Source organism: Mustela nigripes, chromosome 2 (genome assembly GCF_022355385.1).
Source record: "Mustela nigripes isolate SB6536 chromosome 2, MUSNIG.SB6536, whole genome shotgun sequence".
NCBI classification, from domain to species: Eukaryota; Metazoa; Chordata; class Mammalia; order Carnivora; family Mustelidae; genus Mustela; species Mustela nigripes.
In genome coordinates this window covers 150,653,316-150,665,553 of record NC_081558.1, presented here as the reverse complement: position 1 = coordinate 150,665,553, position 12,238 = coordinate 150,653,316, and the positions used below count along the sequence as shown (strand labels likewise).

Here is a 12,238-nt window from a genome sequence, read left to right as displayed (position 1 = left end):
CTTTGACATTATAGGCATAGTCACAGTGGAAAATACATACTAGACTACTGAAAATACTTTCAATGCTAAAAAATTATCTCAAAAATAACATTAATTTTATGGGGCGCCTAGGTGGCTCAGTTGGTTGTGTGTGACTCTTGGTTTCAGCTCAGGTCAGTCTCATGCATCATGGGATCAGGCCCCATACTGGGCTCTGTGCTGAGTGGGGAGTCTGGTTGAAGATTCTCTCTCCCTCTCTCTCTGCCTCTCCCCCCAACTCCCACACATGCATGCTCTCTTGCTCTCTCTAAAATGAATAAATAAATTTTTTAAAAAATGACATTAATTTTATAAAGTTAAAAATAATTTTATAAAAATGGTTTTATTGAGTTTACAGACCTAGTATTTAGATGAGGTTCCAGGATTTCCCGAACATGCTCAGGAAATCTCCTCCACAACTGGTAACCGGGGCCATCAGTCTGCATCTCTCTACAGTCATAAATAGAAAGTAACTCCTACAAATACATATTTTACATTTGTAAATCTATAGTGAAGAAGATAAATCTTTATACTCACCAATATTCTATACATAATGGTTACAAAAATAATTTTTAAATATATAGAATTTAAAATTTTGGAGTTGTGAACTTGCTTAGGATATCTATTTTAATAATGCTTAAAACCATTTAGGTGACTTACTTAAGGTCACAAAGCTGTGACTACGCACTATTTGAACATGAAGGTAGTTTATGTTCTATACATCTAATATGTACTATAATATAAGATTAAGAGCTATTTGGAGGAAAATGTGAAATTGTCCATATTTGCAGCAGTATAATTCTTTGAATTTGATCTTTTCTGAATTTTAATGAAAACAACTACAAATCCAAAATAGTTTTAAAAAATTCAAGATATCTCAAATTCTGTGTATAAAATACCGAGCTTAAAATTGTGAAAAGAAGGGGTGCCTGGCTAGCTCAGCAGGAAGAACATGAAACTCTTGATCTCAGAGTTCAAGCCCCATGTTAAGAGTAGGTTTACTTAAAAAGAAACTGTGAAAAGAGCATGCAAATGTTAAAGACCAATTAACTATTCAGGCCACCAAATTAAATGGTTTTATTTTACTTTCCTGAAAATAGTAAAATAAAATACTGATAAATGAAAAAAGATCTTTGTCTCTAGTATTAATATTCAAAAAGAGACAAACATGTTAGGGTATTATATCTTTTATCACCAAATTACTCTTTCTTTCCAATTCCACTGAACATGACCATGACCATATGCAATAGATGTATTTCTAATATTTATAAATATAAGCACTGTCTAGTAAAAACACATACTTCATACTTATATTTAGTATTTTTTAGTAAAAGTAAGGAAGCATCTGAAAAGTTCAAATACAAAAATATCCAGAATCCACTTTCATTTTACTTTAAAATAATAATAAAATTTTGTTTGAAGCCCCATTTTTTTCACGGGGCAAAGTCACTCTAGCTAATAACAAACCCTCTTACGTAGATCAGCAATTCTCTCTCTTTTTGGAGGGGACCATTTATACTCTTAAAAAGACCAATATACTTAACAATTGTAGACCTTGCTTCATATTTCATTGAAAAAACAGATGCGATTCAAAGAAACTTCCATTACTTCCACCTACATATCTACCCAGACTGGCACTATCAGTATCAGTGCCCATATGCTTTCTCTACTCTTACTACAGATGAATTGCTTTTGTTTTTAATTAAGGCTACCCCCCACTTGCACACTATGTTCCACATCTTTCTATTAAAAGTAGTATTATATCAATTCCTTCCTACATCATCTATTCTCCTTTTCGCTGAATTATATGATTTACATGTAAGCATACTATTATTTCTCCTATCTTCACTCCTCTTTTCTCCCCAGTTACTATTTCATTCTTCCACTCTCTCTTAAAGACACTTTCTTGTCTTCTGGAACACCACATTTTCCTACCTTACTGGCAGCTCCTTCAGTTTTCTTACCTGTTCCCTCCTTTTCTCACTGATCTCTCAATGCCCAGAGCTCAATTACTAAAATCTTTTTACCTGTACTCCTTCTCTTGATCATTTTATCCAGGATCATAATTTTAAATACTATCTCTATAATGAATACCTCCAAATTTATATCTGAAACTCAAACCACTCACCATGAATTCCAGACCTGAATATCTAACAAAACAAAACAAAACAAAATTTTTTTAAACACATAAATTTTTGAAAAAAAATTATGAAAAAGGGCAAAAAAGCCAAACTGGAAAAATATTTACCACATGTATGATTTACAAAGGGTTAATTTCTACTATATACAAATAAGTATAATAAATAGTAATAAAAATTAAATCTGTACCAAGAGAACAGGCTAAGATCATCTAGAGAAAATTTGCCAAAAAAAGCAATAAATATATAAAGAATGATATACCTCTCTCATAATTAAATGCTATTCAAGTAAAATGGTACTATTTTTCATCTGTCACATTGATAGATTAAAAATTCTGAAAAAGGCCGGTTTGTCAAAGAAGTATAAACTGGTGAAACTTTTTTTGATAAAATTTATCAAATGTAAATTCTGTACTTGCTCTGTGACATATTTTAACTTCTAGACATTTATATTATTGCTATATTCACTCAAGTACTCAGAAATATATGTATGTTCTCTGATGTATTTCTTAGAAAAGCGAGAAAACTGAATACATTTTAAGTGTGTTAAATAAATTTCTTAAACAAATTATGGTACATCCATATTGAATATTGAGTTATTGAAAAGAATGAATTAGAGACCTATGTACTGAAATGGAAAATTACCCAATACAGACTATGGAATACAAAAGAAAATCAAATTACAGAACATCGTAAGTAGTATGATCTCCTTGTGTGGTGGAAAAGACAAATATATTTGTTAAATACTCTGAAAATTTTCTGAAGTATCTATAATGATGTCAAGAGAGTACATTTCTATACTCTGAAATTTTGTCATGAACTTATATTATGATCATTATGAACTCTGATAATGATAGCTTACAAAAATAAGTTTTCAACATACAGATTTACAACTTTCTTACTAGAATTTAGTAACACAAGCCAGTACTGACCATACATACTCTTACCTGAATGGCGTAAGCAGCTGAATCTTGAGCCCGGCTATTATCTGCATATGCGAGGTAAGCTCTTGTTAGTTCCATCAATAATCCAAAGGCGAAGCTTGAATCTTCTACTCCAGTCTCAAAAAAAAGAAAAAATCATGGATAAAGTGTATAAACTTTTTTAAACTGTACTGTGTCTTACTTGGTTAATTTACCTAATTTACTTAGTTACCTAGGTGAATTTAACTCAAAAAAAGAAAGGACACTAAGGTTTACACTAGGTTTGATATCAAGGCTAAGACATAATCTGTACCCAAGAAACCAAATTTAAGGCTCTATTTAGGCTACTTATAAAGAGTATTAGAAACAATCGACTCTTGCATAGCTCCAACAAGTTTCACTTTTTTGTTTTGTTCTGTTGTTGCTGTTGCTAAAGATTTTATTTTTAAGTAATCTCTACACTCAATGTGGGGTTCAAACTCATGACCCTGAGATCGAGAGTCAGTCACATGATCTTCCAACTAAACCAGCCAATTGCCCCTCATTTTTCTTTTTTTAACCTTTAAAAAGAAAACTGCACATATAGCATTTCCTAAATTGCATGCTATAAAGGCCTGGTCATTTGAGACACTCCAAGAAGTAATTTTACCATACCCTCCTCTTGGATGTGCATAGTGCACACATTAAACGATATAGTAGATGTTCTATTTGATTTTGTTTTACAGGATATCTTAAAACATATTTGACCATGGAAACTTTTCTATACATTCACTATTATGACACCCTGAGAAATTAGTTTCTAATGAAAATACTTAGCAATAGTGTTGAAATAGTAGTATTTAAATAATTAATTAGGTTTTAACTATTTGTCATCATTAGGTTGGGAAGCTTTTAAAAAGAACACAGCACACTAGTCTGGACTCTAGCTTTATTGTTTTTGGCACTAGATCCTGGCACATAGTATTAAGGAATAAACTCTGAAGTTACCTAAATTGTCTAGTTTAGATCATGTTGCCACTGAGGATAACCTGAAGAATTTTTTGTAAACGAAATACAGAAATTCAAATGGGACAGAGGACTCTTCTTGTCATTCCAAATTACCATTACTTACCACAAATGTAAAATCTTTTCCTTGGCTTTCAGTTGTTGAGAAATCTAGTCGACCTGGATCTATTGCCCCCAATTCCCCTAAACATTCTCCACAGAGCAACCGAGCTTGAGAGTTTGCATCTTGGCAACCTTTCAAAAGCACTGTCACCAACTGTGAGATAACAGGTTCCACTGTTTCACTATCTGTTGCATATTTTATCAGTTTTTCCTGAAAGCAGAAAGAAAATTTTTACGTAATTTCTATAAACTAGTATATTTTCCTAACTAGAAAGCTTAAAATATTAAGAATATATGACATAAACATTAACAAAATTAAATTCCTATATCTGCAGAGTTCACATAATATAGTTCACAATACATTCTGTAGGATTATAATCATTATTATAGGAAGTTTTAATCCTTAATCCACTAAACAGTTACTGAGTATTATTACATTAGTATACAAAAATAAGTAAAACACAGATTTCCAACAAGTTCCCAGTCCAAGTGGAAAACAGACATGTAAATAAGTAATTAAAATATCATATACGTTATGTACAATAACAAATATATTTACAAGGTAAGAGAGCAATCAAGAAAATAAAAAAGAGGGCGCCTGGGTGGCTCTGTTGGTTGAGCAACTGCCTTCGGTTTAGGTCACGGTCCTGGAGTCCCAGGATCGAGTCCCGCATCGGGCTGCCAGCTCCATGGGGAGTCTGCTTCTCCCTCTGACCTTCTCGCCTCTCATGTTCTCTCTCACTGTCTCTCTCTCTCAAATAAATAAATAAAATCTTAAAATAAAATAAAATAAAATAAAAAAGATCTCAGGGTAACATTTCAAGGATAGAGGATAGATACTTAAGTAAATAAGTCAACAAGAACAGCTATTATTTAAAACAAGCAGACTGAAGTGTATATAAAACCAGCAGAGGAGAAAAAAATAACAAGAAAAGGGTTCCATGGTGATGAGAAACAAAATGTTGCTTCAAGGAATCTTTTTTATCAATTTCCTGAGGATGCTGTAATGGAAACCTGTTAAGTAAGAAAAGACTATTTTCAAGGCAGTGGAAATTTAGATATTGTATTTGTGTGACACTTTAAAACTTCTTCAATTATACTATTTTCTTTCTACCAAAAGTAAAGCATACATGAGCATCTCAAACTCCATGTTAAAACTATGATTCAAGAGTAATCCCTGGACCCAAAGATCATGACCCAAGCCGAAGGCAGCAGCACAACCAACTGAGCCACCCAGATCTAATTATTTCAAACACCTTCTTTCAATGTACTCCTGAAGTATCTTTTCCTTTCCCTCTGGTTAAGATCTGAACTTTTAAAAGAGTATCTTTTGCATTTGTTCTTTCATAGATCTCAAAGCATTCACTACAAAGACTTTGACTTCTAACCCTGTTTTCTTAAATCAGTTTCTTGCTCTCATATCGCTATAGGTTCAGTCATCTTCTTGAGCTGCAATATCCAATATCATAGCCACTATCTACGTGAAGCTATTTAAATTTGAACAAAATGAAATAAAATTAAATACCTAGTTCTTTAATCACACATCTTAAGTGCTCATGAGAGCCACACGTGGCTAGCAGTTACAATTGGACAGTGCAGATAAAGAACATTTCCATATTCAAAGAATATTGTTTTGGACAGTGCTATTCTAGAACTTAACTGAATTGCTTTCAACACTGATGTTACCTTCTCGTCATACTTTGCAAAAACAAAAACATTTCCTTCTCTCTTTTTGTGTAGGTGTTTTAGGCCATTACCTGTGCGGGTATGGCTGGGAACACATGTGTCTCTGGATGTCTTATTTTCCCTGCCTCCTTCCAAGCCATTATCTTTAGTTTTCTTCTTACTAACTTTTAAATTTATCCATCTATAAATTGATTCTAAACTAAATTAAAACTTACTTTAAAATATCCTAAAATATCTGTGGCCATTACATCTTATTCTGACTCTATCTGACCTTCAAGACTCCTACAAGTACATTTTCTACTCTGCCTAGCTAATCTGTTAGCACTGGTGCTCTACGTTGAAGGAAGGCTTGTCAGGGTTATTACCAGATGTGTGATTTTTCTTTTGTGACACAGGTAGCAAAAGTTGGGCAGCTGTGGCTTTTCCCTAAGAATATAAGCAATCTCTTTAAGTTCTCAGATTAAATTGGGTCATAATCATGTCATCTGCTTAGAAATAACCTAACCTAGGACATCTCGAGGCCAGGAGGAGAGATCCTATGCTATTCATAAATCCCTATATTAATATAGAAAGCTAGAAGCCCTCTAAGTTACCTAAAATCCAGGTAGAGATTTGTTTGGGGCAAGGAGTAAGCACATAGTTTCAGTGAAGTAGTGCAGGGCATGAAATGAGGCTGTAAGATTGATAATGTAGACTTAGACTTAGGAGAGCATAAAACTTACACTTAAGGAGATTCAAGGCTCCCCACTTGTGGTAGGACCATCTCCACCTTGGCTGCTACCCACACTGGTTCTACAAGTTCACTGATTCATCATGTGATATGCATGATAACCATCATGTATATCTTTTGTCCTAAATAAGTGCTTCCTTCTACTGTGAAAACAAACATAACCTGGTTTTGCAAAGCCCCTAACTCATGAGGGGACTTTAGGCTTTCACATCCTATCATGTAAGTTCTTGGCATGCAAAAACAAATATCTCCAGTAATTTTTTTCTGTTTTACAGCTTTATAATGATCAAGTTATTTTAAATACCAGTTCTCACTGTCATCAAAGTTAGAGCTAATCTACAGTATGTTGCCAAAGAAAAGAAAAAGTTCACTGCCATCATGAAAAGTAAACTTAAAAATTTAGTTCCATTAAAACCAAAAGTTAATTCAGTCAAAATGTAAAATGGCAAAATTACTGAAATATTATATGATAGGTTTCTATAGGAAATTATACAAGAAGACACATGGATTGCTGCCATTGTACACATACAACCTTATTTAGGAATATGCAATAACCAAAAATAAAATGGTCAAATAATGACCTTTCAAAATAATAACAAAAAACTCTGCACATCCCTGGTATTCAGCCTCAAAGAGTATTTCATGGATTAGTGATTCTAGTCAGGTCTGATAATCTCAGTAAAACAAAAATTACTTCTTTCACTAAATATACTGAATCTCAAGAAAATATGGCAAAAAGTGACAACCTGGCACTTTTCTTTAAACTAAACTTAAAGCGTTCAAATTTCTTTAACATCTTACTTTCCTGTACTTTTAATTATATCATAGGAACTTAGTATACCTGATTTTTATACAAAGTTTCCTTCAGACTTGTAAGAGCATGAATACGAACATCTACATTTTCATGCTGAACTGCTTTCATGGACAGTTGAAGAGTTGTCTGAAGATCTGTACTCTCTGAGGTCTCCTATATACAGAACAAAGAGATACACACCATGTTGGTTAATGATTTCAGAAACCATTTCAGAAAGTCTGGATTCCCTACAGAGTTACCATTAAAGCAGTAAACTATACCTCAATTAAAAGCAGCATAAAAAAATAATTTCTGGGCACCTGGGTGGCTCAGTGGCTTAAGTGTCTGCCTTTGGCTTAGGTCATGACCCCAGGGTCCTGGGATCGAGTCCCATATCTGGTTCCCTGCTCAACGAGAAGTCGGCTTCCTCCTCTGCCCCTCCTCCCTACTCATGATAAGCTTGTGCTCTCTCTCGCAAAAATACATACATAAAATCTTCAAAAAATAATTTCCATTTCTTCCTTCATATAACGTACGTTATTTTTAGTAATTCTTGCAGAAGGGATTTCATTCTAAATTTTTTTTTAAGATTTTGTTTATTTTTTTGACAGAGAGACACATAGCAAGAGAGGGAACACAAGTAGGAGGAGTGGGAGGGAGAGAAGCAGACTCCCCGTTGAGCAGGAAGCTCAATGCAGGACTCTATCCCAGGACCCTAGGATCATTACCTGAGTCGAAGGCAGACACTTAACTACTGAGCCACCCAAGTGCCCCTCATTCTAAAATCTTTGGACCTGAAGAAAAATTTTATTCCGATCAAATAAAGAATCTACTTATCTGAAAAAAATCCTTCTTAGTTAGAAATAACAAGTTTCCCTTAACTTACAAAGAACTATATAATAGCCTTGAACCAAATCTAGATTATACAAATGAATAATTCATTCCTTATTTAATTACTTATGACTATAATGAGTTATCCAATAAAAGAGAAAATAAAGACCTCAGGACCAATCTTGGGGTCTGCAGTAAATATTTCTGCTATTCTGACCCAAGATCAGGTATTCCACTTTCTGTCCTAGAATTCTATGGATTCACTATTAACACCTTCATAATTTTGGAGAATTCACTGAACTTCAAGATGATGGAACTACAGGTTATTCCCCTTCTAAAGCTCAGGAGTCAGTAAGATTTTACAATTTCATACCATTGTTTGTAGCACAACATAACTAGAATTCTCCAGCAGCTTTTCTGGGCATGAAGCTATGGTAGCTTTTTCTTTGGGGGACTACAAGTAGAGACATATTGACCTAGGAGGTAAGGTCACAAGTATTGTATTTTTTGCTCTCTGTTCTACATAATGTAATAAAATGTTTATCTAAGGGCTAAACTTCCTTCTAAAAAAATCATAGTTTGTGATAGGGCTATCTAATTGCCAAAATTAGCCACTGGAACAGGACTATATTATCCTTAGATCTAATTCTAAAGAATCTATGTTCAAAGTATTGGAATTTGGGAACAGTTTTGTATCAGTGATCTCCTAAGACATAAATAAAAAATTAAATACCTTTCTGTATTCCTGTAGAACTGCTTTTATCTTTTTTAATTCTGGATGATCAGGTAAAAAATATATTTCATGAAGAAAATCTTGTACAGCATCCCTGATAGTTAAGTGGAAGAAAAAGAATTATTTGCAAAGAACATGAGTACTAAAAAAAAAATAAAGCAGAAGCTGAAACGAAGGCCAATTTAGTTCACACTTAAAAGTGCTAGTGGGGACACCTGGTGGGCTAAGTTGGTAGGGCATGTGACTCTTTATCTCTATGTGGTGAGTTTGAGCCCCTCACTGCCTGCAGAGATTTTAAAGCTAATATTTTTTTAAAAATGCTAAAGATGCCTGGGTGGCTCAGTTGGCTAAGTGTCTGACTCCTGATTTCAGGTCATGATCTCAGGGTCATGAGAGGGAGCCTAATGGGGCTGTGTTCAGTGTGAAGTCTGCTTGGGATTCTCTCTCCCCCATCATTCTGCCCCTCCCCCCACGCTCTCTCTCTCCCAAATCAATTATTTAAAAAAGTGCTAGTGGATTAATGATCTTTCCTAACAATGGCAAATAATCACATCTAAGAAAATCACCCTATTGTAGTATTTACATTGGTGGCCCTGAATAAAACTGTATTGCTTTGTATAGATATGCATATATAGTCACATCCTCTTCATTTTGGGCGAGATGTGTGACTTGCTTTAACACACAGAATGTGGGAGAGAAAAATGCTGTGCCAATTCAGGCCTAAGTGTCAAAAACGTCCAGCAGCTTCTGATTTGTTCTCTTCAGAGTCCTAAATCACCACATAAGACGTCTGGCCACCAACATGGACAGGCTACATGAAAACAGTGAGGCTCCAAGACTACATGGAAAGAGACAGAAACCCAGCCAAGTCTACCTGCTGGCTGACTGCAGCCATACTAGTGACCAAAGAATCTACCAGCTGAACCCAGTCCAGACTGCAAAATTATAGGTAAATAAAAATGCTATAATTTTAAGACACTAGATTTTGGAGTGTTTCACAGTGTAGTGATACATAGCCAAACCCAATCTTAAAACACAAATTCTCCTTAAAAATTTTAGAGAAATAGATATAAATAATTCCTATGGAGGCTACTCTAATAATACCTAAATCCCCAAAAAGTATTTCTAAATTCTAGTCTTCATTCATCTATGCAACAAGTATGAGTAAAGCAACTCTCATGTGCCACCATGTGCTAGACACCGGTGATGTAATAATAAAGGAAGTTGAAAGAATTTATTCAGGGAGTTTAAGATCTTCTAACTTGCACTAAATGAAAGAGAATTTTTTAATATGAAAAGGTAGAAAATTAATTGCTGTAAATAAAGAGCACAGATAACACTATTTACATAATGCCAAGAAAGTATCTAAAAAAGTCATCTAGATCAGTGGTTATGTTGTCCTATTATACTCAAATTATCCAAAATAAAAGTATTTTAACTGAAAAAAAAATTAAAAAAAACCCTTACGTTAACCTTTTTTTCTGTACTTTCTCCCTCCTTAGTTATTGAAAATGATTAATGGGAATAGCAGTAATACGTGTATAAACAGGTAAATAAGTAGTACTTAAACCCTAAATTCTCAGAAGCAAAGGTATATATATAACAGTAAGTGTAAACACAGAAACAATTTTAAAATGTATAGAAACACATTCCAGGCTAAAAGCAACCAGGGTAAAATACAAAAATGGAAGGGAGTAACGTATGTTCTTCCAATAGCAATCCAAGTAAGCTAGAGCAGTCTGTTCTGGAAAAGCTTGAGGAAAGATTTAAAGAAGTTAAAAGTGACCAAATTTTGGAAAGACTTAAGAGTCAAGATAAGCAATTTGAAATTCATTAGTTAGTAATTAGGAGAATCACAGACGGCCTCCATATGCTATAGTAATACTGATAGAAGAGAGGCTTGTATTTTTTTTTAAAGATTTTGTTTATTTTTTTGACAGACAGAGATCATAAGTAGGCAGAAACACAGGCAGAGAGAGAGAAGGAAACAGACTCTCTGCAGAGCAGAGAGCCCCACGAGGGGCTCGATCCCAGGATCCTGGGATCATGACCTGAGCTGAAGGCAGAGGCTTCAACCCACTGAGCCACCCAGGTGCCCCAAGAGATGCTTTTAAATATGAACAATAAGAAGTGTGATAAAAGCCTAAAGGAAGGGAGGCTGGCTAAAAGGCTAATGCAATGAAGTAATGAGAGTTTCAATTAAGGTAAGCTATAGAAAGGAGGTGAACATACCTCCTAACCTTTCTCATGTTATTCAACTACCTGCCTTTTAAGTGTGAAAGGAAAGGTAAAGGGGGGCCTGGGTGGCTCAACTAGTTGGACGTCTGCTTTGGTTCTGGTCAAGATCCTGAGTCCCGGGATAGAGCCCTGCTTCGGGCTCCCTGCTCAGTGGGGAGTCTGGTTCTTCCTCTGCCCCTCACCCTGCTCATGCTCTATCAAATAAATAGGAAAAAAAAAAAAAAAAGGAAAGGTAAATTTAGCCTTACTTTTTTCAAAACTGATGAAAAATAATTCTAAGTTGCTGATCTAAATGTTTTAAATATAATTATTATGGGTCAATGTCACAACTGAAATAACATTAGCTTAATCTATATTGGCTAATCTATATTGGCTTAAGCATGATGTACTCTAAATTAAAAAGAATGTGAACAATTCCACCTTACCAGCAGTAATTCCAATACTATGAGACGTAAGTATACAGTAATAAAATGTTGGTACTTTACTATTAATTTCAGTTACAATAAATACCTGTTTTCAATTATGAGGTAGTGAAATATAGCTGCAGTTTCTTCAGGCTGGATGTGTATGAGAGGTAACAAAGCTACTATCACGTGACTGAGAAGGGAACCAAGATAAGCATGATCCAGGCAACGAACAAAGCAATCCCAAGCTCTATATGAAAAAAACAAGTAAGTTAAAAGTCACATTGTTCTGTAAAGCCCATCAATGAGTTATTAGCTGGGCAAACAACAATATATACAAATAATGAGATTTGTATATATTGTAAAAATATATACAAGGCAGCTGTAAAAACAGAATAAAGGTCAGTATTCTATCTGTAAATAGTGATCACTCATGTATTAAGTCAAAAAAAGCACGGTAAAAAACAGGTTATGTTACCTTTCGAAGCAAAATTAATACAAATAAGCGTGTACATATGTGTGTGCATTTGTTTATATATATACATATATATATATTTACATCCTGCATGTTTATACTTTTAAAACAGAGAGAATTACACGAAAATTAAGAAAAATAGATATAGTTAGAAAGAAAACC

The 12,238-nt window shown here is 34.3% G+C and overlaps 1 protein-coding gene across 2 annotated transcripts in view; it reads right to left on the bottom strand.

Annotated features, from left to right (window-relative positions):
• The window catches only part of ATR (ATR serine/threonine kinase), a 90,806-nt gene that overhangs the window by 46,270 nt on the left and 32,298 nt on the right, over nt 1-12,238 (bottom strand). For both annotated transcript variants that reach the window (XM_059391812.1, XM_059391813.1), the window contains 6 exons: nt 11,708-11,851; nt 8,960-9,053; nt 7,444-7,569; nt 4,191-4,397; nt 3,104-3,217; nt 379-494 (listed from right to left, as the gene is read on the bottom strand). In XM_059391812.1, the coding sequence (XP_059247795.1) occupies nt 379-494; nt 3,104-3,217; nt 4,191-4,397; nt 7,444-7,569; nt 8,960-9,053; nt 11,708-11,851 (801 nt within the window). The remainder of the gene's footprint in view (nt 1-378; nt 495-3,103; nt 3,218-4,190; nt 4,398-7,443; nt 7,570-8,959; nt 9,054-11,707; nt 11,852-12,238) is intronic.